General features: G+C 35.3%; 1 protein-coding gene across 1 annotated transcript in view; it reads left to right on the forward strand.

Moving 5' to 3' along the window:
* Positions 1 to 27,624, forward strand: part of LAMA2 (laminin subunit alpha 2) — a 637,137-nt gene that overhangs the window by 190,897 nt on the left and 418,616 nt on the right. The window contains exon 4 of the mRNA XM_055114116.2: positions 19,059 to 19,301. Within this exon, the coding sequence (XP_054970091.2) occupies positions 19,059 to 19,301 (243 nt within the window). The remainder of the gene's footprint in view (positions 1 to 19,058; positions 19,302 to 27,624) is intronic.

Genomic DNA, 27,624 nt, shown 5'->3' on the forward strand with positions numbered 1-27,624 from the left:
ACTATTTCTCACTTTCTTTAAAACTAAATCAGGATTTGAGGGAGTGGAGGGATGACTAGGCAGAGCAAAAGGATTTTTAAGGCAGTGAAAATACTCTGTAGGATAGTATAATGATGGGTACATGTCCAAACCCACAGGACGTGCAAGGCCAAGAGTGCAGCCGAATGTAAACTGTAGGCTTTGGGTAATTTTGACGTGTCAATGTCGTTTCATCAGTCATTACAAATGTACTACTCTACTGGGGGATAGTGATAATAGGGGAGGTTATACGTTTATGGGGGCAGTGAGCATATGGGAAATCTCTGTATTTTTTTTTTCTTTTTTGAGACAAAGTCTTGCTGTGTCGCTCAGACTGGAGTGCAGTGGTGCAGTGTCGGCTCACTGCAGCCTTCGCCTCTAGCGTTCAAGCGATTCTCCTGCCTCGGCTTCCTGAGTACCTGGAACTACAGGTGCGCGCCACCATACCCAGCTAATTTTTGTGTTTTTAGTAGAGACAAGGTTTCACCATGTTGCCCAGGCTGGTCTTGAACTCCTGACCTTAAGTGGTCTGCCCACCTCAGCCTCCCAAAGTGCTAGGATTACAGGTATGAGCCACTGCACCTGGCCAAAATCTCTGTATCTTCCTTTCAATTTTGCTTTGAACCTAAAATTCTCCCTAAAAAATAAAATATTAAAAAATAAAAGAAACTCTATGTACCCTACTGACTCTTTGTCAAAGATTATCTATTTTTTTTCTCAACTCATGCAATGTTTAACACTTTGGACCACATTATCACTTATGGTTAGCCTCTTATAATATGGTATGGCTATTTTTTTTAAAAGTCATGGTAAAATGACATAACAAACAATTTTTTATCTTAGCCACTATTAAGTGTACATTGTTGTGCAACCATCATCACCATTCAGCTCTACAATGCTTTTCATCTTGTAAAATTTGAAATAATGCACCCATTAAATAATAACTCCCCATTCTCTCCCCCCAGTCCCTGGCAAACACTATTCTACCTTCTGTCTCTATAAATTTGATCATTCTGGGCACGTCATATAAGTGGAACCACACAGTGTTTGTCCTTTTGTAACTGGCTTATTTCATTCAACATAGTGTCTTCAAGATTCTTCCATGTTGTAGCATGTATCAGAGTTTACTTCATTTTTAAGGCTGAATAATATTCCGATGTCTATGTATAAGTAGACTCACACAAACGTACATATATGGCACATTTTTTGTCCATTAATCCATCGATGAACACAGGTTAATTCCACCTTCTGGCTGTTGTTCTTAATGCTATGAACATGGGCATATGGGCTTCAATCTTTAAGGTTTCAGTTACTCATGGTAAACTGAAGTCTGAAAATATTACATATGAAAACATTTTAAGAGAGAGAGAGGGAGAGTCTACATTCACATAACTTTTATTATATTGTTCTATTTTTTATTAGTTATTGTCATTAAATCTCTTACTGTGCCTATTTTATAAATTAAACTTCATCAAAGATGTGTGTGTATAGAAAAATACATTGTATATATGGGCTTCACGCATTGAATGAGGGTCTTAGGATGTATTCCCCGAGGATAAGGAGGGACTACTATAATTCTACTGTTAATTCTTTGAGGAACCACCATATTGTTTTCCATAGTGGCTGCACCATTTTACATTCCCATCGGCCATACACAAGGATTCTAATTTCTCCACACCCTTGCCAACACTTTTTTTTCTGTTTTTTTTTTTTCTTTTTAAATAGTTAGCATCAAATGAGTATGAAGTGGTGGCGGTTCATATTTTCAGTCATCGTTTTCCAGTATTTCTTGAGACAATTTTGAAATATTGTAAGAGATATAAAATAACTTTGATGTTGGAAAGAATAGCAGTGAAGAGTGCCCATGTAAAATTTGAGAATCTTGAAACATGACAGATACAACATTGCATTAAAGGAAATTAAATCCTGGACAATTTTGCTTAGCTTGTAAGTACATATACAACACGTATACAAATACATGTACCTATAAGTACATATAAAATATATCCTTTCTAAATTTGGCTATATTGTCAGATACCTGAGAAAATTATTATCTTTATAGCCTCTGTGATATGTCGCCAATGCAAGGCCCATGATAACTCAAAAAGAGTCAGTTAGTAAATGAACTCTTTTATTATTTGTATAAATTATAGTTTTTATAATATAAATGTAACATATGAATACTTGTGTCTGGAATTACAATAGACACATTTTTATCTCCAGGGAGTTACTACTGGCACTTTTTGAAATCCTGTTTTGTCCTAGACACTGGACAAAATATTTTACATAAATTATCTTATAGAACTTTTCAACTCCGTAAGAAAGATACTATTATAATTAGTACATTTTGTATCACAGAAATTAAACAACTTCCTCAAAATGACACAGTTAGAAAACAATAGAGCACAAGATGAATCCAGTTCTTTCTGATGTCAAAGCCTGCCGTGTATACTCCAGATGACCTGAACCTTAGAGTAACTAAAAGCATCAGGGCTTCTCTGATATATAATTGTGAGAATCTCACTAAAAACAAGATTAAATTACTACAGAGGAGTCTTAGAATTTAAAACTCTAAAAAGTGAAACTTAGGATTTACCAAAAATGTTTCTAACTTCTCATATACATGTATGGATGTAACCTGAAATGCTGGGTTGATTATTGAAATGTCCATATGAACTTACAAATTTACAAGAAAAAAATCAAACTACCCCATCAAAAAGTGGGCAAAGGATATGAAGAGACACTTCTCAAAAGAAGACATTTATGCAGCCAACGGACACATGAAAAAATGCTCGTCATCACTGGCCATCAGAGAAATGCAAATCAAAACCACAAAGAGATACCATCCCACACCAGTTAGAATGGCGATCATTAAAAAGTCAGGAAACAACAGGTGCTGGAGAGGATGTGGAGAAATAGGAATGCTTTTACACCGTTGGTGGGACTGTAAACTAGTTAAACCATTGTGGAAGAGAGTGTGGCGATTCCTCAAGCATCTAGAACTAGAAATACCATTTGACCCAGCCATCCCATTACTGGGTATATACCCAAAGGATTATAAATCATGCTGCTATAAAGACACATGCACACGTATGTTTATTGTGGCACTATTCACAATAGCAAAGACTTGGAACCAACCCAAATGTCCATCAATGATAGACTGGATTAAGAAAATGTGGCACATATATACCATGGAATACTATGTAGCCATAAAAAATGAAGAGTTCATGTCCTTTGTAGGGACATGGATGAAGCTGGAAACCATCATTCTCAGCAAACTATAGCAAGGACAGGAAACCAAACACCGCATGTTCTCACTCATAGGTGGGAAACGAACAGTGAGAACACTTGGACACAGGGTGGGTAGCATCACACACCGGGGCCTGTTGTGGGGTGGGGGGAGGGGGAAGGGATAGCATTAGGAGATACACCTAATGTAAATGACGAGTTAATGGATGCAACACACCAACATGGCACATGTATACATATGTAACAAACCTGCACATTGTGCACATGTATCCTATAACTTAAAGCATAATAATAAAAAAAGAAACTTAAAAAAAATGAAATGTCCGTATGTTTTCTTGATTTTTTCCAAATGTTTTGAAGAAAGTTTTTGTATTATTAAATGCTATTCATTGGTCAATTTAAGTAATCTTCTTTTAAGAAATCATTCAGAAATTGTGGGTCCTTGATCGTAATTCTTTTTGGGTAATTTCAATTGCAATAGGTTAAACACTGTGCTGGAAGATTTGAGAAAGATTATCATTGGTCCATTTTGTCAAAATAATTTCCAGAAGTTTAAGTCCTTTTTTCTTCATTTTTAGTGTGATTCATTGATTTTCCTAAGGAAGAACATTTAACTTCTCTCAGTATTCACAAGGAATACCTGCTTGAATGTTTAAGTACCAACAGAGGATTTAAAGTTCTTATTACTTATGAGCATTAAATGAATTCAATACTCCAAATTTTATAGAAGAAGCATTTCTGAAGATAGAAAATAAGGATAATTTTTAAACACAAGAAATCACATGCTTTTCATATCATTATCAATGTGGAAAATGCTAAAACAACTTGCTATTAAAAACCATTTATCAGAAACTTGTTTAATTAATATGTCAAATATCTGGGTTTTTAAATCATGTATAACAATCAAAATATTCCTAAAAACATATTGAGAACTTTAACAAAACATTTTACAGTTGGAATGAAATTAGTACTGGATGATTGGATTAAAAGCCAGTAGAAATTATATATTATCCTATTTAAATGTAGGACTATATAAGTTATTGATAATCCTTTTTCATAATTTTATTACTTTTTCCATTACCTAAGTGGATACTGGTGACTGGTATATAATAAGTAACCAATGAATAGATATTGAATAATGCATTGCTTTGCTCAATTTTATCATCTCTGAGCTTTCCTGTCTGTGCTACTGCAACATTACTTTCTTAATTATATTCTCTCACTGCACTGCAATAATATTACAGACGTTATTCCCTGATTAAGAATAGTATAAATTGACAATCCAACCCCTCAAATGAAATTTTTTGGTGATCCGAACGTTTTAAACATCCAATAAAGATATAACATGCTGGTTCTCTAGTAGGCACCCATTTCCAGGTTTCCAAACGTTTAAACAAAAACATTTATATATTTCTCTATTGATTGCATAATGTGGAGATTCTGTTTTGAGAATGCACATAAAGTATATTATATTCTGAACTGTAACAAAATGAGACTCTAATTTATTCACAGTCCTTTTTAAATTTGTCTGTATTTTTGTTTTCCTGAGAAAAATCTTATCTTTATAGCCTCTCTGGATATTGAATATCTTGAGACTAGCTTTAATTCTCTTGATTTTTATTAAAACTTCGAATTCCAACTTTATTCGTGAACTACATGCTTATATAAAAGTACATTTCATCAAACAGCTTTCTCTTTATCTCTTTAAAATCATTACCTTTTATTATTTTCAGTATGCTTTAATGCTTTAAAATTTTATTCTTGAAACATTTGGTTTTTCCATTGCTACTTTCCTATTGATTGTTTTCCTCATATGTATCTTGAGATTTTAGTCTAGGTTTTATAACAAGCATAGCTATATTTACAGATATTTTTTCTATAAAGTTTTCAATATAGATTCTGATTTTTTTATCTCATAAAAAATAGTTAACACCATTAACATTTGTATTTATTTCTGTCTAGTTCTCCTCTGCACACACACACACACACACACATGTGTACACACAAATACATATATATAAAATGGGCAGCACACTAATAAAGATAAAAATAAACTTTATAAAGTTTTACATTTTTTAACTGGATATTATATTGTGAACATCCCCATGTAACTGTGTAGTATTTGAAACTTATTTAAAAATTAAATTGCAAATGTATGATCTTATAGACTATTTTCCTGCTTCCAAGACTTCTTTGGAACTGTGGACTCCCTGAAATGCCAGGGTAACATAAGCGAGACAGAACAGCTAGCAGAACCTCAGGGAATACCACTGACTTTATGGTGTCAGCCAGTATCATGAGAGCCCACAATGTTGCCTTTCGAACCAAGTGATACATTTCTATCAATAATTAAATAAATTTGAAAGTACACTGCCGTTGCATTTGCAATCTTCTTTCTTTGTTCTTTATTCATTGCAATAATAAAAACAAACAAACAAAAAACAACACCAAATCAAATGACTGTTGATGGGGGAATTATAAGAATAGATGGGAGTGAAGACCCAAGCTGACTTTACCTCCAACTCAACGATTTTTGTCCACTAATCTAATTTCTCTTTCTCTCTGTGTTTGTTAAAAGTTTCAAAGTAGATGTAGGTTCTCTTGCCAAGTTGATACTTGTGTTCTTTCCTTTTCACGATTACATAAAAAGTATAGCTTAGATCCAACGTATCAACCTGGAATAGGTGAAAATATCACTATTGATTATTACTAGTATTTAACGAGGCTTAATATGGACCAAACACTGATCTAGGTATTTCACATGTATTATGTTTTGTAATCCTCACAACTTTATGAAGGAAGTATACGTGTGAGAAAAGATACACACGATTAGATTTTGAGAGCCAGTGCAAATTGCACCGCAGGTGTATTGCCTGTTCAAATTTTTCTTTACCACTCTATATTAACACCTAAGTTAAAGGCCGGCACAATAAGTAATGTGTTGCTTGATAATATTTGTAAAACAAATGGATTAGTGAACAAGTTAATATGTCACTCTGTGGTCTTTAAAATATATATGGAAATGCAGAATATAAAAATCTGCAATACATATTTTGAAAAACAAAGGTGAGAGTAATGCTAGCCAAAGCAGGTTTGACTACAGGCACAACTGTCCTTCCCACTCTTCTTAATTGAAGAGTCACCTCAATCCCCATTTGAATGTTCTCTTTTCAACCTCCTAAAAAGATTGCTGAGAATGTAGATGTTTAAATGTATTCTGTTCATCTTTAAATAATTTCATTTATGTTTAAGCTGCAAAAATTGATCTGAAGTTAGTCTGGTATATTGTGTACTTTAAGCATTTGATACGTTTCTAAAATGTTGTTCATGTCAAGAATATCTACAATTCAAATCATGACCTTCTTTTGGCTTGTATTCTAATTTTGAAGTTTCTGACCTAGACACAAAAATGATTAACTCAAGAATTTTAATAGTTGTACTGTTGTTCTTCACTTCTATCAGTGATGATATTTGATAGTGTAATATGCTGAGCAGGCAAACAATGAAAAAGTCCCCTCCATGCAAAATGTATGTAAAATCAGCTTTCAATAAGTGAACAGTATTTACTACCTGCTGTTCCTTTTCACTGTTTGCAGTACCATTCTTAGACTCACTGCAGGCATAAACCCTGGGATAAGGAAAAGTTAAGCCTCCATTCTTCATACCTCTAATAAGGCTTTGCCAATGGCTGCAATCACTTTACAACCATCCACTTATGTTTAGGTTTAACAGAGTCTTGGCTTCATAATGAAACACTTCATTAAAGTATTTTTATGATATCTGTTTACACATATGTTCATAGTAGAATTGCATGGTGTTCTGTTATCCAGTCTTTGCCATTCACATGGACTCAGTTTATAGTGTCTGGTTATGCTACTGAAGATCTTCCCGCTTTACCATTTGCTGTTAAGTAATTGTAGTCGGACAGACTGCCCAGGAAGCCCCATGGACTCAGTTTTATCCCTTGGGTATCACAAATGAGGAAGAGTTTGATTCCATATTGGTGAAATACTACTTCTGTTTCCTAAAGATATGTTGTTTTCTAAGATTTGCTTCTAGATTTTGTGATTAAATGTTTTATTGGACAGGGATTTAAGAATCAGAATTTCATGACATTTTGTCCTACTTTAAATGGAAATGTCTATAGACTTTTCTAGTGAAGGCTTTTACAAATCGTGTTAAGGGATGATTGAATGCTCACAGCAGGACACATGGCATTACAGAAAGTCTCCAAAATTATTCACCCTTTTGGGGACAACTATAACCATGATTTTTTTGTGACACTCATAACCTGTTGAATTGGAAAAATATTAATGTTAGAAATCTGCTCTCATGTCACTTTAAGAATTCTTCTCCTTTTTTGCCTCCTGTAGCATGAGTCCTAGTTTGATTAAACTAGACACTTGATTTTCTCCAATGGTAACATGTTTTTTAAAAAGGACTTTTACTCTGTTGGAACCAATTAGGCCAATGTGAGGAACTTTGGAAGGACCATGAGCAGCCAAACTTGCTAACAGCAAAACATATTTTTCTGAAGGCAGCATGAAAAGGACGGAGTAGTTCTCTAAGGACTGTGAGTTCCACGGGTCCTTTTGAGCTTCAGAAATCCAGCTCTCAGCACTTCATAAATCATTTCTGACCTGATGTCACTTAAGTTGTATTATTATGTGGTTAGTATCAAATTCAGAAAAATTGGGACAAAATACAAGGAGAAGAATTTGCAGGGTGATTCTTGTAAGAATTTTATCATGTCCTCTTAAAAATGGTAGCTTTTCAGAAACATTTGTTAACTGCTTTGCATTCCATCTTGAGAAAATGTCTGTATAGTTAGATGAGCGTCATCTCCTCTCCTTGTTTTTAAATCACATCCAAAATGACATCAGGCTTGCAGCTGTCTCATTTTTTCCTTTTATTTACACTCTTCACACTTCATTGGCAATTGAGGTCACCACTTTAAAATTTAGGGTGAAGGCTAAAGACCAGCTTGACAAACTGTTGGCGGAATGCTCTCTTTTGCAAGTCTTCGTTTTGAAGAAAGAATGTGTGATTTAGAAATATTTAAGATTGTCATTTTGGTAGAATTTCTCATCTATCAATGCAAGGTGCAGCATCCCTATTTATTAATGTTGTGCTCACCCATTAGGTATGTGCAGAGGTACCTGAAACCATCTGAGAGGTGGTATCCCATTTTTCATAATCTATTCAATTGAACTTTTAAAATAACTGACCATCTTTTATATACAAGACATTAACAGACATTTATATTCTATGGTATCTACTGCTAGCAACTTATAACAGTTTTGGTGGTAAAATGAAGGCAAACTTGCTTCATAACAAAACAAAATTAAATTATCAGAAAGAAATGCTCAGTTGTTAATTTAAAATATAAAATGAGACATGAGAATAACCTTAGGTTAGAAATTCAGATGTAGAAAATATCTGTATAAAGAAGTTAGTTGAAATACTCATAGGCATGAAAAGTATTTTGCAAAAAGCAAAAGTAGGCAAAACTGGATCTATGAAGTTGCTCCATAATGTACTAGTCAGGTGAAGTAGAACAAATTACCTAGTGTATCAGTGTTCTTTTGTTGACACAACATATTACCACAAACTTAATGGCTTAAAACCTCAGAAATTTATTATCTCACAGTTTAATAGGTTAGTAGTCTGACACAAGTCTCACTGAGCTAAAGTCCAGGTGTGGGTAGTATTGCATTTCTTTCTGGAGACTCTAAGGTAGAATTCATTTTCTAAAATTCATTCATTTAGTATAGAAGCTGAAAGAATCAGTTTCTACAGGCTACCTGCATCCCTTGGCTCATGACCCCTTCCTCCATCTTCAAAGCCAGGAACAGGTTGAATCCTCCGTTGTACCACCCTAACCTCTTCTTTTGCCTCCCTCTTATACTTTTCAGGACCCTTATGATTACATTGAGCCCAGTGGAATATCCAGGGTTATCCTTTCATCTCAAGGTCTTTAACTGAATCATATCTACAAAGTTCCCTTTGCCATAAAAAGGGTCATATTCACAGGTTCCAAGAATTAAATATAGACGTCTTTGAGGGACCACTGTTTACTCTACCATAACTAGCCTATCTCATTTCAATTTTCTAATCAGTTACTACCTGTCTCTTAGAGTTCTTGTTAGCAGAAACAAATTTCTGTGTAATAAAGTGACTGGAAAAAGTAGGTCCTAAATAAAATGTTATTTTCCCCAAGGAAAAGATTATTAGGAATTATAACATTGGGACACACCTTTGTTTAAAAAGCTCTAATTAACAAGAACCACAGCAGGGGCGCACATACAGGGGTTGGAGAGAAATTCAGTTAGTGCTGTCTTCTGGACACTCCTTCTATCTTCATTCTCTCCTCTGCCATTGTTAACCTTCCATTTTAGGTAAGGAGCTGTATTAGGAAAATGTGGTTTCCTTTTATTAAAAGAAAATCTCTAAATTATTAATAGATATTACTTTTCCAAAGAAAATTTCAGAAAGGAGAAGAACAACATAATCAAGATCTGTGGACACTTTAAAGATAAGGATGATGGAGAAAGACTGAATTTTGCAAGCAGGTTATAATAACTCCTGAGAGTGATTATAATAGGGTGATTAGGTCATGCATGGGCTATAAGGGATTAAATAGAAAAGGAGTGGTAAAGTAATAAACAGCAGAGGATACAGGCTACTCTTAAGAAAGTCCCTAGAGAAGGATAAGAAAATGGGGCAATACATAAGCTTGGAAATAGATGATGGTATTTCATTTGCAATAGCTAAAATTGACTAAGTGTTAAGTGACTCTGATCTGTTGAAAGAATTCATGAACCAAGATCAGAAACTTTCTTCTGTCTTTGATTTGTTATTCTACTCTGTTAACATTATACTTCTAACACTTCCCATCACTACAAATCTTTGCTATTATTCCCCAAATGCTTTGAACTAGAGTGATTAATTTATGTGTGTAATGTCATAAATTGGAGAATGTGTAGGTTCTTCTTACCTTGGTAAATACAGAAGCACAAAAAACAAAGGCAAAGCCAGATATTTCTCCAGGGTGAATAAATTTTAGAAGGCAAATTTAAACTGTCATATTTCTGATTGCCTGTGATTCACACCATTGTTGTACTCTGTGACGGTTTCATTGAAAGGACTGTCATGTTCCATGAGGGACTCAGCCTACCTGCTCTTTTACCAGTAGCTGGTGGGAAAGCCATGCTGTGCCAATGACTTATTCACAGGCGGCAGGTCAATCTTTTGAAACCACAGATTGTTTCAAATGAGAGAAAAATATGTGAGAAGAAAATAGATGTCAAGGGTAGTGCTAAAGACAAGGAAAATGCTTGCCTGGGTTTTCCCTGCAGCTGACGTTGTTAAAAATGATAGCAACTTAATGAAGCATGGTGTACTAAATGCATTAATAAGCCAAGGGAGGACCTTATTCATTCCAATTTGGACTCTGCTCACTCGTGTTACTCGTTTTCTTAAGACTGGACTAAAATTGTGAGACCTTATGGGCCAACGATACCCTTTAGAGCTGATAATTAATTTGAAAGAATTATTAAAGCATATTTCTTGAGCTAAGAATGCAGTGTATTCACAGTAAGAGGCAGAGTTAACCATTTATCAAGATAATTAAGAAAATGCATTAAATGTTTGCTCCGTAAGAGCAAGCACTAAATTACCAGTAGTAGTAATATTATTATGTGAGAGGGAATCAATAGTTTGTTTACTAAAATGAGATGCATTAGCAAGCTTTTTTATTCTGATATAAAAATTTTCAAATATACACAAAAGTATAGAGAATACAATGGACTCAAATGTACCCAACACCCATCCATAAGTATTAACTCAGGACCCCTCTTGTATCAGTTTTCAACCCATCCACATCCTACTCCACCCCTCCAGATTATTGGGAAGCAAATTCCATATGTATTACTCGCTTTGTAACTACTTCATTATGTATCTCTGAAGGATAAGACTCTTTTGTAAAGGAAACCATTGTCACATCTAAAAATTAATACTATTACTACTGATTCTTTAATATTAACAAATATTTACTCAGTATTCAAATTCATCACAGCTGCTTCCAAGTTTTTTAAAAACAGTTGAATCAGGATTCACAAGAAGTCACATACTGCATTTGTTCGATATATCTAGGTCTCTCAATCAATAACATTTTTACTTCCTTGCAACTTATTTTTTTGAAGAAACCACATTGTGTGTCCAATAGTGTTTCTTACATCCTGCATTTTGCTACTTAGGGTTCCTGTAGTACTGTTTGCATATTTCTCTACTACTATATTTCCTGAAAACTGATAGATACATTTAGAGAGTTACTCTGATTCAGGGTTCATATTTTTGGCACACCCACTTTATAGATTGTGCTATGTGCTTCCATCACACTGCAGAAAATATCTGGGTGTCTCTTTTTTGGGGATGTTTCTGGTCATTGATCAGCATTAATGGCCACAGGTCCATCATTTTATGGGGGCTCCCTTCATAGTAAACTGCACAGTAAACTATACACAGTGAACCTTGTGGTAAACTGTAGCATCCTGTGTACTATAGCAATTTACTCTATGTTGCTTTTTTCATTTAACAATAAATCCCGCCATTCATTGCTCTTCCATCTCAGGGTTTTCTTGCTTATTATTGCTTGTTAAAATTCTTCCAAATCACATTTATAATCAAGTTGTTCAGCACTAAGGAAAAAAAATAACATTTTCATGAAAAAATGAAATTGCATTACATTTATATATTCTCTTAGGGACATTGAAAATAACTCTTGCTATTTTTCAGAGCTAGACTTTGAGATTTGCTTTTTTGCAGAGTGAGATAGAGAAGTCCTTCAAATACTGTCCCTTGAAGAGTTAGGCATTGATTTAAACCCTTTTGAAAAACAATTTCAACAAATAATTGAAAATGTTCTCTTCAAAGTATTATCATTAGTCATCCAGTTAGATTATTATTATTAGGAATTCTGAGGTGGTGGAATAATTCATTTTCCAATGTGTTAACTTCTCATGAGTTTAATGTGAGTATAAAAAGTCTGTTTTAATTGAGGGCAGAGTATTCCTTTTTCTCTTATAATACAGGAGCCAGTTACAACACAGGAGGTGAAATGGCCTGTTTGCTTACCTGCAACTTCAGGAATTTCATGCTTAGCAATTAATTGCAGTACACACTTGCGGGGGTAGGGGTAGGAGGTTGGATAAGTGGGTTGCACTTAATAATTCAGTGACAATTACAAATCGTTTCACTATATGTGAAAGTATTTGAAGTAAATTTACCTGAAGATAGAAAATATGGGTGGGCAAGCTCCTCCTGAACTCCCCACCACATTATTCTAGGTTTATTGAAGTAAATGTAAACTTATAAGGGGACATAAAACTCACACAGAAAATAATAATTAGACATATTTCCACATTAATGTTTTTAAGTTTAAAACATCATTTAAAAATTTTATCACTGATGCTTGACTTAAACAAGTCCACTTATAGCATTGTCAGAATCTGTATAAGTATCTCTTCAGGGAATTTTTAAGATGAGAGTGAACAATTTTCTGAGATTGCCTAGACATTTTTGTTACAGAGTAAGAGCCAGGTTCTATGTGGCTTAGGTGGGGATGGGGCTTTGAGTGAATCCTCTGTTGTACACAGACTTAATACATTCTCCATTTCAGCCCACTTTTCACCTCTGTTTTCATCAGACCTACCTCGGTGAGGTTCTAGACTTCTGCCCTGCTGCAGCTACTCAGTACTTTAGGCCATGACCTCCGCTCTCCTTCCTCAGCAACTCACCACAGACCTTCCGGAAAAATGTTAAACCCTTCTCATCCTTTTCTTGTTATTGGTTTCTATTTTCTTTCTTTCTTTTTTCTTTAGCGTCACAGGGGAAGAGCTGATAATTGTATTGGCTATATGTATCAACTCAAACAGAGAGACATTACCTGCAGTTCTGTAAAGATTCCCAGATTATTCCAATGGGTATTAAGCTTGAAAACATGATGTCTATGATCCTTTCTGGTTCTGATATTGTATAACTCTCATCACTTAATGAAAGCCACCGTTCCTATTTGGATAAATAAGAGAATTGAAAAACGCACTATTAGAACTAAGAGTACAGATGAGCTTTCCAAATATATTAGAGATGGCATCACAGTACATGGAAATGTTAAAATCTATAACATGGGCAAGAGCACATACTAGAAAAGTGCAGAACCTCTTTAGAAGTGAAGCATTTTTGTTCCATGCACATCAATTTGCTATAGGAGTTCAGGGACAAATAGCAATATGGGAAGGAGGCGGAGCTCAACATTGAGCAGAAATTAGACACATGCTGTTCTCTTGAGAGATTAAGAAAGAATAAATAGAAGAGAGTAAGTCAGGTCCTATGAGAAGGATAAAGCATTGTCTTCCATAGAGAGTGACCTTCATTAATATTTTTTACGGCTTTTGTGGAGATCAGCCTAAGGAAACAGAAGTCCTATGGCCTTATTACATCATTACAGAATCACACTTTGGCTGGGTCTCTTAACTGTGTAACAGTGGCGCTCAAAAGTCTCTGTAAATCTCCAAAACACAATACTCTTTAGTAGCATTTCTTAGATTTGTGATTCTTCTGGGGACAAACGATCTGGGATACAATGGGTTCCCGAGTGCAGTGGTGCGATCTCAGCTCACTGCAACCTCTGCCTTCTGATTTTCAAGCGATTCTCCTGCCTCAGCTTCCGGAGTAGCTGGGATTACAGGCGCCCACCACCACCCCCGACTAATTTTTTTTTTTTGTATTTTTTAGTAGAGACGGAGTTTCACCATATTGGCCAGGCTGGTCTCGAACTCCTGACATCGTGATCCGCCTGCCCCAGCCTCCCAAAGTGCTGGGATTACAGGCGTGAGCCACCGTGCCCGGCCGAGGATTTTTTTTTTTTTAAATCAAGACTTAGCAATGCATGTTCTAGAAACTGATTCTGGTTTTCAGACTTACTGACATGGGTATAGGTGAGCTAAGATATTAAGCTGCAGGGAAGGGTCTAGAGTAGCTAGAGTTCCTGGGCTGCTCACTTCAGGCTATGAGGTCTCCTGAACACTGGTAAAAACCCCAGTCCTGTACAAATATCATTTTATCTTAGCCATGATGTTCAAGATTGGAAAGCATAACTCTATGTGATGATCATTGTCCGTTGCTTATTATTTTGAGACTAAAGGATTCTTAAGAAAGACCCTATTCTCCATTTCCACACTAAATGAGATCAAGTTCTTAATACTCTTCTTATTATAGGAGGAACATCTAATTCAATGCTACATCAGTAATTAAATGATATTTTGTTAGATGACATGCAAATGAGTAACAAATGGAATATGAAATAGAAAGTTCCCTTTGTTATGTAAATTGTCAAACATTTGGTATTGTTTTTAAAGTTATTTGGGATTTTTTTAAGACACCAAGTTTGTAACAAGTGCCCTTCAACAGAAAAGACACTTGGATATCATGAGATGTTCTCTTAGGTTCCTCAAAGCCTAGCAGTCACAGCATTTTAATACTTACTAATGGGGTGTCTGCCTTCCCTGCTGCACACCAGAACAGACTGGGGTGGGGGTTAATCATCTGGAAATGAGGTATTATAACTACTGATTTTGAAGAGTCTTTATAATGAAAACAAGACACAGTTAATAAAAGTAGCATAGAAAACATTACAAAGTTATTTTATTAGGACCATTAAATATTTGGAGTACAGTACTTAGAAAATCAGTGTTAAAATTTTTACAGTTACTCTCTGAAGCCTGCTAAGAATACTGCTATTTATTACATTTTTAATAATGCTATTCACTACATTTTAAAAGTTTACTCAAAAACTACATGACTTTCAAGTCATTTAAGAAGTCCAAAAGAAATTCCATGCCAACAAATTTAATTAATTTTGCATGGAATGTGAAAGAACCCATAGAAAATAAATGAAAGAGGGATATTGTTTTGAAATGGGACTCATTCAGTGTTCTGTAAGGCGGTGACTGCTTTTCCATGTCACTGCTGGCAGTTATGTTGAATTATAGAAAGAGTCTGTGGGGTCTCTAGTAGAACTTCTCTTCGTGGATTATTTTTATCTATTATTCCAGAGCCAACACAGGAGCTATGAAGTCATAAATCCACATTGTAGCTGCATGAGAACTTGGCCTTATCACATATTTGCATGCTCAGTGCTTTCTAAGCAAAGTTCTTTATCCATAACCTTAGTGTAGTCTTATTTTTCTTAGTGGATACCTGTGATCTCTAATATGCTTTGCTATCTCTCTTTTTGTTTTATATCTTTAAAAAAATCTCTATGTTTTTATTTTTTCTGGAAGGAAACAGGCTCACTTGGAATATTTACCTAGATTCTCTCTTTCACAAGAACACGCAGTATTTTATATTCATTATCTCATTATCTCTTCCCTGGTTGTGTCTTTAGAAAAGAAACAATGGATAACAGAGGGTAAAAGAGTTTCAGTAATTTTCTCAGCTCGCAGAGACCTAATAGGACAAATACTCCAGGAACGTATGCCTTAGTTCCTGCAGATGACAATATATGCTAACTGGGATTCAAGCTCTAACAAACAGGCAAGACCAATGTCAAACTAATAACCATAACATGGAAGCACATTACAGTGATTTTGGCTATCCAACTAAATGTAATAAATATCAAATGCCCACCATTTCAGAAGAATTATAATAAGGAATATAGCATCTTTAACCCATTTCTCATTTGCCTGAAGAATACTTGCAGACAGCATTTGTGGCTGTAATGTTTACCCCGAGATAACTTGTGGCTTACTGTCCTAACCTTATCCCCAAAGTTTGCCATTAAATATCTCACTTTTATTATTATTTTTGCATAGGTCTAGCATATTGACTTTGGAAACAAAAGACATCATTCTATTTGTAGCATTCTGTGTTTGATAGTAGTATTTCCATATACAAAATATAGTAATTATTGATTGCTGAAATCAAATCCTAGAAAATACAGCATTCCTATATAAAAAATTATTAAATTCTGATCATCATATACATTTCTGTTACATTAGGATTAGAGATAAGTTTTATTTAGAAATAACTCTAAGAACCGTTTTTATATTTTATTTTCACATTGAAAATAAGTCAGATTTGCTTCAGCCTCAAAAAATGTGTTTATGTAAAATTAAATGAGAGCCGGCAGTGAGCTGTACATTTTTTTTCCTAATGGGAAATGGGTTATGGGTTAAAGATGTACAAGCTGGCCGGGCACGGTGGCTCATGCCTGTAATCCCAACACTTTGTGAGGCTGAGGCAAGTGGATCACCTGAGGTTAGGAGTTTGAGACCAGCCTTACCAATATGGTGAAACTCCATCTCTACTACATACAAAAAAAAAAAAAAAAAAATTAGCCAGGCGCAGTGGCACCTGCCTGTAATCCAGCTACTTGGGAGGCTGAGGCAGGAGAATTGCTTGAACCTGGGAGGCAGAGGTTGCAGTGAGCCAAGCTTGCGCCATTGCACTCCATCCTGGACAACAGAGCAGGACGCAGTCTGGAAAAAAAAAAGTGTAAAAGCTAGAGGCCCTGGCCTCCACAAGCCCACAATTTAGTTATTCTTCTTCTTTATGATTTTAAGACCTTGTCAGGAATACTTTGGGATTATCAGTAGTTAGGACCAAGATATTTCATATTTTATAGCAGAGACAAATCTATCTGTGCATTTTATAAGATTAATCCATTGGTATGTTTCTTGTTGAATTTCTATATAAAGACATTCTACGTGATGAGTTGTTCAATATGAACTGTCTAAAAAACAATTCCTTATGAATAATACCTAAAAATGCATAAGTAGCAAGTATCTTTTATAATGGTTGATGTAACATGTTCTATGTTGTTCCTACTTTTGCCCTTTCTCTGTTACTTATTTTACTTTGTCTTTATTTTAAAGATAATTTTATTTAAAAGTAAAACATTTATGTTCATACAAAAAATATAGCAGAATACGGGATGGAAAATAAAAGTGCTTCTCCTCTTTTCTTGACTCCTAAAGGTGGCAGCTTTAATATGTTCACATAATTCCTCTCCCAAAATGTCTTGGCATATTCAAGCAGTTACAGGCACATACATATAGATATGTGTGTCTATCTGCAGTTATACTTATCTATATGCCTTTGTAAATATAAATTCATCAGTATTTCTCACCTGCAGTGATACTCAATAAAACAGAATGCTCAAAGCCCAGACCCCTCAGGACAAATATCTTGGCTGTCCTTGCTATGCTGGGGTCAATCAGATGGTCTCAGGGGAGAGGGGGCATTTGGGAAGTTGGGCAGCAGTGATTTGTCAACAAGTACAGAAGCATTTCAGTATTTTACCCACTAGTTGTTCCACAACTGTGCCTAAAAGGCTAATACTAACCCTACTTTGACTCATTCGATGGGTGATTTCCCCTCCATGGCTCTCAAGCATGCATGCATTCAAGTAAACATCTTGAAGGAATAGCATCAGAGCCACCTCTATTACCGCATTCCATACCAAATTTTTATATTTTTAAATCTAGTCCCTTAGGGTATACCATAGATCCTATACACGTATGCATGAGTTACCATGTCAAAACTATGAAGCAGATAAAATTTGTTTCTAGAGCATCCCTTTCAGGATTCCCTCTGTAGCTCAGCAGTCCTGTTAATCACATTGTAGTGAGCCTGTCCTCCCAATTGTGCCCACCAGTGACCTCATCCACTTAGAGCTTAGAGCTGCCAAGCTCTCATACCTCATAGCATTTACTAGTCAAGAACATATCATACTGTTTTATTATTATAGCACTTTTCATTTGTCTCATTATTACAATATATTAACAACCCATTGATGGTGGAATAGTAATTTAAACTAATTCATATCTGTCTTTCTACCTAGAACATTGTACATAAATGTCATTCCATAATGTTTCTTCACTATTCTTTTGGACTACATTGGTAAAGACACAGATATGCACTACCACAAAACATCTAGAATATTTCTTTTTTTACATCTTCAAATTCTATACAAATTTGTAAATAGAGCATTGCCACATTCCTCGCCATTGTCACTCTGTTAACAGTAACAATACCTCTTTATTTCACCCCTTTTCTTGCATGTTTACCTTTTGCAAAGAGAAGGTACAGAAACCCTTCATTTAATGTGTTTCAGGTTCAATCCGTTGTCTTCATAACACTGGAATTTCTCCTCCATTATTTTCTATTTGGGGATGTAAAGGAATGGACATTTATTGAGGATTTACTGCCACAATGCTAGAACCACAATCTGAACATAGGAATGTGTTTATGATGTTTTTGCTGTACCATACTAACTGTCTCTAAAGGCACTTTTTTGAGGATTATGTGATATAAGTAAACAAGTTTTCTAAACTATCAAGCACTATTCACACTGGGAATTTCTAGCTTGTATTTTACAGTCTTTAACACAGTAAGGTGAGTAAATTGGTATGTACTATTAATAAATGTTTTAGGTGGTAATAATTATAATGGAACTTTAAACATCAGGTGAAATGTTGCCAATGAGTTGTTACTAAAATCCAGTCTTAATCCATTTCTTTTAAAGCCATGGTTGTCAAAACAAAACATCACTTCTTAGCAAAAAATTATTAGATATGAACCTGTAATGGTAAAATTATTTCAGAGAACATTATAAGATTATAGAATAAAATCTGAAATAAAATCTACTGTAGCATTTAGACTTATATTTGACATAAAATGATGAGAATATTTGGGAATTCAATGTTATTGTTGTTGTTATACTTCCCTAGGTGTTCCAGATCGCGTATGTGATTGTGAAGGCAGCTAACTCCCCCCGGCCTGGAAACTGGATTTTGGAACGCTCTCTTGATGATGTTGAATACAAGCCCTGGCAGTATCATGCTGTGACAGACACGGAGTGCCTAACGCTTTACAATATTTATCCCCGCACTGGGCCACCGTCATATGCCAAAGACGATGAGGTCATCTGCACTTCATTTTACTCCAAGATACACCCCTTAGAAAATGGAGAGGTAAGATGAGAAAACTCACCATTTAAGCACATTTGAGACGGCGAAATAGGCCTGTCAGAAAGACCTGAATATATCAGTAATTAATGTCAGGGAGATTTTAAAATAGGATTTAGCAAAAGTACATTTAAATGAGTTATTAAATAAAAAAGAAAAACCTGAGGTGATTAGAATTTTAACTACCTTCATGTGTCTCCCATCTCCAGTAAAGATCAGAGAAGAGGAAATAGGTTTAATCTGGAAAGTCAATGATTAATTTTACATACAAAGAGACTTTCTGAACAATGAGGATTGCTAATGATTAGAGAAGGATTGGAGACCTTAAAGGTGGCCTTACATTTGAGTGTACTTTGGTCTGAAGATGGAGACAAAAGAAATGAATTTGTGAAGAAATGTAATCCACATGAAAAACCCAAATGAAAAGTAATTCTTTCAATCTTTTGATGTTTTTCTGCTGTCACCACATAGGGCTACAGTGGGGTTTCTTCCCTGGGTCAGGCTTTGTGGAACAGTAATGTGCAGGAAGTCTTAGGTTCTCAGTGATATGCAAGCTAGGTTACGTGCTTAGTTCAAATATGTTCTTCTCCAGTGTCTGTCATCCTGTGGTTAAGATTTTAGATTCATTCATTGATTTTTAAGCCACATATTCTAACCATGGCTTCAGTTGTTATTAGTTTATTAGTTGTGTGTGGGGGCGGGGAGGTTGTTTTTTTTTGTTTTGTTTTGTTTTGTTTTGTTTTCTGGCTTAGTTGTGTGTTCTTGATCCAGTTACTTAAATTCTCTGCACCTCAGTTTCATCGCCCATAAATCAGGAATAATAATAGTTCTTACCTCATATAATTGTCAAGAGGATTAAATGCATTATTGTATTTAAAGCATTAGAACAATGCTGAAATGCACACTAAGTACTCTGTGCTATTTTTATTGTTTTGTTGCCATTAAGGAAATAATAACCATTACTACTATTATTTTTATTATTATCCTTAGTCTTCCCTCAAATACCCAAACTTTGACTTAGTGATTCTCTTGAATTATTCAATATTTCTTTAGTATGTTTCCCTGACTTGTCTCCCTTTAGTATATGTGACCCACCTCCTTTCATCCTACCTAATTATGTATATCTCCATTGATACTCATGTCTGATATTCTCTCCCACATAGTCCACACATCTGAAGCTAGTATCATCATTTATATTTACATTTTCAGAAAACCCATATTCACATTCTATCATGCCCACCCCAGCCAATCTAGGGTTATCTCTCAACACTTCTAGGGAAAATTAGGGTTTTGGCATAAATCTGTCAGACCCTCATTAGGCACTATTTTTATATTAATGTATACCAGTGCTTCACTATATTTCAAATTCCATGTTCAAAAATACCAGTTTTGGGGAAAAACATTCCAAATGGTACTCTCAGCAGAAATCTCAATCTGCCAAATGACAAGGACTCAAATGCAGTGAGTCAAACAGCTGTTCAACCTGCTTTGTGCCTAGAGGCATCCAATTCCTGGCCAGTTTGGCCTGAGGATATGGGAGTAGGGAGTGCAGAAAGAGTTTTGAGTTGAATTTTTATTATTTTTTATCCTAGATTCAGTTTACATAAGACTAATAATTCTCAAACAATTTAAGACTATTCTATACCGTTAAAAATTATTCAATTCAGAAATTTATTAAGCAATATAAAATACACTTGGGCAGGTATGTAACATGCGTGTCACAAGCATATACCCTACCCATTCTCTCCCTTCATTAATAATGGTTCTCCATTCCTTAAACCAAGTCAGCCTGCCAATATGAAACAAAAGACATGTTTATTAGTTAATTAGTTAGTTTCTTTAATTGGCTATATTGTTTTCACTCCTAAACAACACTTACTAAAAACTGCTTATTGATGGTAACTATTAGGAGCAACTGACTGAACTATCTCTGTGACATGTTTCCTTACATCTATTTGTCACTCATGGGGAAGTGAATGAAATAAGGAACAGAAAGTAATTCAAAATATTTGCAATAGAATGATAAGACTGAAGAATAAGAATTAAATTCAGACCTCTCCTAGGCTATCTATTCATTTTATATAGCTTACTTTGTGGAATATGTTACTTTTTTGAATAGACAGGTGATATCCTCCAAGACTCTCAGCTCAATGATAATATAACTGAACTAATAATTGAGGTCTCTGATTCTCAGGTAAATATTTCATCCATAATCTGGTAAGGACTAGAAGTTCACTTTTAAAAGTTGGCAATCGCTAAACTTAAAAATGGTTCAGAGGAGAAACAGTATTGCTGGATCTAATGTAAGTAGAAAGAATCCTAATTCTGAGATATCATGGCATAGAAAAAGACACAAGGAATTAGAAGACCTGGATTCTGGTACTGGTTCCAGTTATTTGTGGGACCTTGGTCAAATGATTTAATCTCTCTGGGATTAAATTTCTTTAATAGATGAATTAGTTCAATGCCCAGATTGTTCTAAGGCAGCATGATATTTTCTAAAATAATATAGCTTTGGCTATCATACAACATTTGAGGATATTCTAAAAGTTTTGGATACTCTTCTCTAACATTATCCAGACAAAGTAGCTGTGGAATAAATCTCACTCATCAGCTTTAGTTTTAAAATTATGTACTTTCACATAATCCCTGGAATACAATTATTAATTGTTTATGTTCAAAACTTTACAGAGAAGTGACAGTCAAATAAGAGAAACAAACATATAAACCAGTAAATAAAACATGATTGCATAAGTACTATAACAGTAGTGTATACAGAGCGATAAATCTCCCCCTGCTTGAGTGGAAGGAGGCGCATTGAGAAGATAACTTCTCAGAATATGGGAAAACCAGCAACAACTCTTATCTCAAGAGTCTCAAAGCCAATAGGCAAATTCATCTCCAATAATGCCTGTGTGTTAAACTCGGTACATACAGAATTTACCTCCATTGTTGAGGGATATTGTTATCAGATGTAGAATTCTAGGTTTGCAGTTATTTTCTTTTGGCACATTTTATTGTTTTCTGATTTCCATTGCTTATGTAGAGAATTCAGCTATCTGATTACTATCTTTTGGAGTGACTTTTCTCTGATTTATTTAAATATTTTTTTCTTTGTTCTTCAGTAGTTTTACTATGATGCTTCAGATCTTCACTGCCCACTACAATAGCCATTAGCCATATGTGGTAATTCAAATTTAAATTTCAGTTAATCAAAATTAAATTAAAATTCCATTTCCCCATTACACTAGCCACATTTCAAGTACTCAGTAGCCACATGGGACTAGCAGCCACCACACTGGATTGGGCAGAAAGCAACACTGCCATTATTGCACAAAGTTCTGTTGGGCAATGCTACTTTAGATTGTACCTTTTTATTTTCTACGTATCTGCAAAGTGATGTCTTTCATCAGTTCAGAAAACTGTTCAGTCATTACCTCTCTAAATATTGCTTCTTCCGCATTCCCTCTGCTCTATGATTCTAATTAAAAATGACTTGGAACTTTTTACTGTATACACTATGTATTTTAAACTCTCTTGTTTAGTTTTCATCTTTTGTCTTTCTGTATTTTCATTCTAGGTATTTTCTTCTGGATTACTTCTAGTTCATTAATTCTCTTCTCAGCTATGTAAATATTGCCATTAAAGTTATTCACAGGATTCTTAATTTCATATATTTTTCAGTTTCTGAACTTCTCTGGTTCATTTTCTTTTTTTTCTTTCTTTTTTTTTTTTTTTTTTTTTTTTTTGAGACTGAGTCTCGCTCTGTCACCCAGGCTGGAGTGCAGTGGCGCCATCTCAGCTCACTGTAACCTCCGCCTCCTGGGTTCCCGGGTTCAAGTGATTCTCCTGCCTCAGCCTCCTGAGTAGCTGGGATTACAGGCGCGTGCCACCATGTCCACTTGATTTTTGTGTTTTCAGTACAGACAGGGTTTCACCATGTTGGTCAGGATGGTCTCGATCTCTTGACCTCATGATCCGCCCGCCTTGGCCTCCCAAAGTGCTAGGATTACAGGCATGAGCCACTGTGCCTAGCCTGGTTCATTTTCAAATAGAAGTTGTTTCTCATTTTACATTGAAATTTTATATTTATAGTAAAATTTTAATTTAATAATATGATTTATTCTAAAATTTTCAATATTCTATTTTTAATCTCCTTGAGCATAAAGTAAAAATTATCTTTAAAAGTTTTTGTCTGATAATTCTAATATATGGCCTTTTTGGATATATTTTATTTTCTGTTTCATCTGCTGATTCTTTTTATGCTGTCTTACATTCTTATGTGCCTGATTATCTTTGTATAACAGAAAGCAGAAAGTGTTGCATTCTGTATTTGAAAGAGAATGTGTAGAAATAATTTGAGAGCTAGTATATTGTCTTCATCCTGTGTGAACTTTCTGATGCTACTGCCAGGCAATGGAAATCTGGATCATCTTAATTCAATTTTAGGGATTCAAATTTCTGGGACATTCAGATGATTCAAAGCATTGCTATAACCCAATGACAGCTGCTTTAATTCCAGTATACGCTCATTCCCATGCTGCTTATCTATGGAGTCCAAGCCAGCGTGTGTGGGAATTACGAAAGTCCCACCCATGCAGTCCTGGAATCCAACTTTTGTCCTCCTAATACAGCAGGCTGTCAAAAGAGCTGCTCAGTCTCTCAGCCATGTGTCTGGACAGGAAAATGCTCACAGGACAAAAGCTGTCACAACATACCAATCACCTGTCTAGACATCTCTTTTGTCCTTGACGTTGAGAAGGTTATCTTCACTCTCTTGATAGCTCTCACATGGCTTTAAACATATGTTTTTGTATATTTATCCAGTTTGTCTAGTTGTTGTCATTGAGAGTGTTGACTCTTACTGTATAATCTACCATAAATAGAAGCGAAGTTGCACATGCATTTAATTTTTTTTATTTTGGAATTATGTTAAGTTTACACACATGTATGAAGATTATAGAGAATCCTCACATTCCCTCATCCAGCTATCCCTAGGAATAATATCTTAAATAATGACAATGCACATGTTAAAACTAAGAAGTTAGCATTGATACATTATTGTTATCTAAACCACAGAACTTATTCAGGTTTCATTCATTTTACCAATTTCATTTTTTCTCTTCTGGGATCCAATTCAGGTACTATTTTGCATTTAGGCACTGATCTGTGACAGTTTTAAGAGATATTTTAAGAGATATTTAGAGATATTTTATAGACTATTATTCAGTTTGGGTTTGCCTGATGTTTTTTCATGGTTAAACTGGGCTTCTGGATTTTGGGAACCAATACTACAGAGGAAACAGTTTCTCATTGCATCAATCATTTTTTATTAATATATGCATATTTTTTTCTTTTTTATTGGTTTATGGGGCTTGTGCTTCTATTAATAGGTAGATTTTTAAAATGTTTTTAATTTTTATGGTTACATAGTAGGTATATATATTTTAGATAGATTTTTAACGTGGACAGCAGTATCTAAATATTTACTGTGATTTGTAATGTATATTTTTGACTAAGCATTGAATGGTCATTTTCTTCCAGACCTTCAAAATATTCCTTAAATATGTCAGAAATAAGAAAAACAAGTCCCTCCCTCTCTGCCTTCCTCCCTTCCTTCCTTCCTTTTTTTTCTTTCTTCTTTACAAACAGGTTCTCATTGTGTTGATCAGGCTAGAGTCCAGTGGCATGATTATAGCTCACTGCAGGCTCAAACTCCTAGGCTCAAGAAATCTTCCTACCTAAAAAATCAGCCTCCAGCTAATTTTTAAAAATTTTTTTGTAGAGACAGGGTCTTGCTATGTTGCCCAGGCCGTTCTCAAACTCCTGGCCTCAAGTGATCTTTCCACCTTAGTCTTCTAAAGTTACAGTCTTCTGAGATTACAAACATGAACCACCATGCCTGGCCCAGAGGAATTTTTAAGGCCCACCCATGTAACAAGGCATTATGAAATAAACATGTCTCAATTGTTACACACTAGTTAGACAACAATGTTCATGTTTTAGGCTTAGAACATTAATAGGAAATAGTTTTCTTGTGACTAATGCCAAATCCACTGAGTCTAAAGTTTATTACATTTCCACTTGTCTAAAGAATTTTTGAGACATGTGCCAAAATCTTTAGAACATTAGAGCTGGAAGATACCTTAGGTAAATTTCTCATCAATCTATTAAAGGATATTCAAGCCCCCAATTTCAGCCTCTGTATCCAAACTTCAATACTGCCTATGTTCATATCATCACTGGAGAGGTCTGGCCTTTCCTTATGGCCTCTTTAATCTTAATTGCATCATCTCTGATGTTTTATTTGGCTTTGTTTGTTACTCCAGCTACTCCCACCTGTTTCCCTTCATGGTTTGGTTTGGCCCCTTCGCTGCCCTCCACTCCACATTGATTTTAAGAGATCAACAAATGTTAGAGAACTGGGTTCAACTACTACCAAGAAAGAGCTTAACCCTGAAGCCTAGCATCCTAGGCCTGCACCCAAAGGGAGAAGAGAAGCTCATTCTGAGCTATGAGATAATCGTAAGGTATCAAGTCTCAGGGCCTGGCAAAGGAGGGATAATGGAGGATATAGGCAAGATAATAATATGACTGGGTATGTCGTTATCCAGGCTGCAAATAGAAGGAGGCTTTGAGCAAAAGCCTTAAAACAGTTTTATTTTAGAAGAGCAATTTTCTATCATCAATGCCAAGAGAAGGCTCAGCAGGGACCCTACTTTGTCCTGCTTTGAGCAAATGATACTGAGCTCCCTAATAGGAGTTGCAGGGTATGAAGCAACAGACTGCAGGGGCCTCCATTACTTTGAGGCCAACCACAGGGTAGAGCTCTTGTGGGAACAGCTACATAACATGCATGTCCAGCAGTGCCCTAGGGAACCAAGCCATCGAGAGCTACTATCACAGCCCAAGTTCTGCCTCTGCAGAAAGCAGTAGCCCAGATGCTACTGAGAACTGCTTACAAGAACTGCCACTTGGAAGCACCCCAAGAACTTGGCTTTACTTGGAAATCACCTAGGAGCATTTGAAAAATAGCTACTCCTGAGACCAGAACTTTTAATTCATTATATTTGTCAGAGGCTCATTAAGCCCTATGTATATTTTAAACAAGTACTCTTGGTGATTCTTATGTCTGTATTCCTGGCTTAATGTTCAGCTATTTCCAGCCTTTTAAACCCTGTAGGAGAACAGGCCACCAGTTATTTAGGGAAAGAATATTGGTCATTCTAACTACTTCCAACTGAAGAAAGAGACTAACTTTTTCTGTCAACAAATGTGATAGGTTTTGGTGGACTGAGTCTTTTGGCAGGTTTGAGTTGAGCAAATAAACTTCGAACTAAAACTAGGTTATTGATGGTCAAAGGGGTAGCTGAGAGAAGAATCACAGTAATAATATTGAGGAGGACGAACTTTCTAGATGGCACTGCTTTAGAGATCCTAGAATTAAAATTATAATATTTTTCTGTTGTATGAGACTTTTCCCTTTCTTTGACTCACATTATTGCTTTTAATTTATTTGGATTGTCACTAGACTGCTAGCTAAATATTCATGGTTACCATAGTGATTTTGCTTCCATTTCCTCATACAGAGGACTTTAAGTTATTTACATATGATTTCCTTTCCTTCTTACCACCACCTTCTCACTCTCCTGGACTGCAGCTCAATGGAACTTAGATTCACTTTGATTCTGCTTTGAAACATGGCAGGCTTGTATAAAAATCCCTGGAGAAACCATCATTAAATCTTGAAGACACTTTTTTTTTTTTTTGTAAACTGTATGTAGAGCTTTGATATTATTTTGATTTCCTATGTGACAGAATTTTATATATACAGACAGAATATTTTTCTTCCTCTTTTCATCATCTGACATTATGGTGATCCTTAGAATTGCAAATACAGGAGAAGGAAGACACAAACCCAAGACTGTTATTAAAAAATGTTTCAGAAATTCTCCTTTGATATAACATTGTTAAGGTTATAACATGATTTTGCATGTGAGTTTGTATGGAAATGAGGGAATGGAAATGAAGACCTAGCCTTTCTCAATTACCCTTGCAATTGTTCCTTTAGGGAGAAACAGCAGAGTATTACTAATTTGTATTGGTTTTCAATAGAAATTTAGGTAAATAATTATTTGGGGTTTCAGGCTTCGTTTCTCTAAAAATAATTCTTTTTAGACCAATGTGGGGCCAATCAGTACCTGGAGCAACAATATTAAAGTACCTCCTTACAATGAGGTTTATATGGAGTCCTCTAAAAAATGAAATGTTTCAACTCTGGTTGGAATACACAGAGCAGCTGAAATATTTTGAAATGACACACACATAA

Source organism: Pan paniscus, chromosome 5, assembly GCF_029289425.2.
Source record: "Pan paniscus chromosome 5, NHGRI_mPanPan1-v2.0_pri, whole genome shotgun sequence".
Classification (NCBI taxonomy): Eukaryota; Metazoa; Chordata; class Mammalia; order Primates; family Hominidae; genus Pan; species Pan paniscus.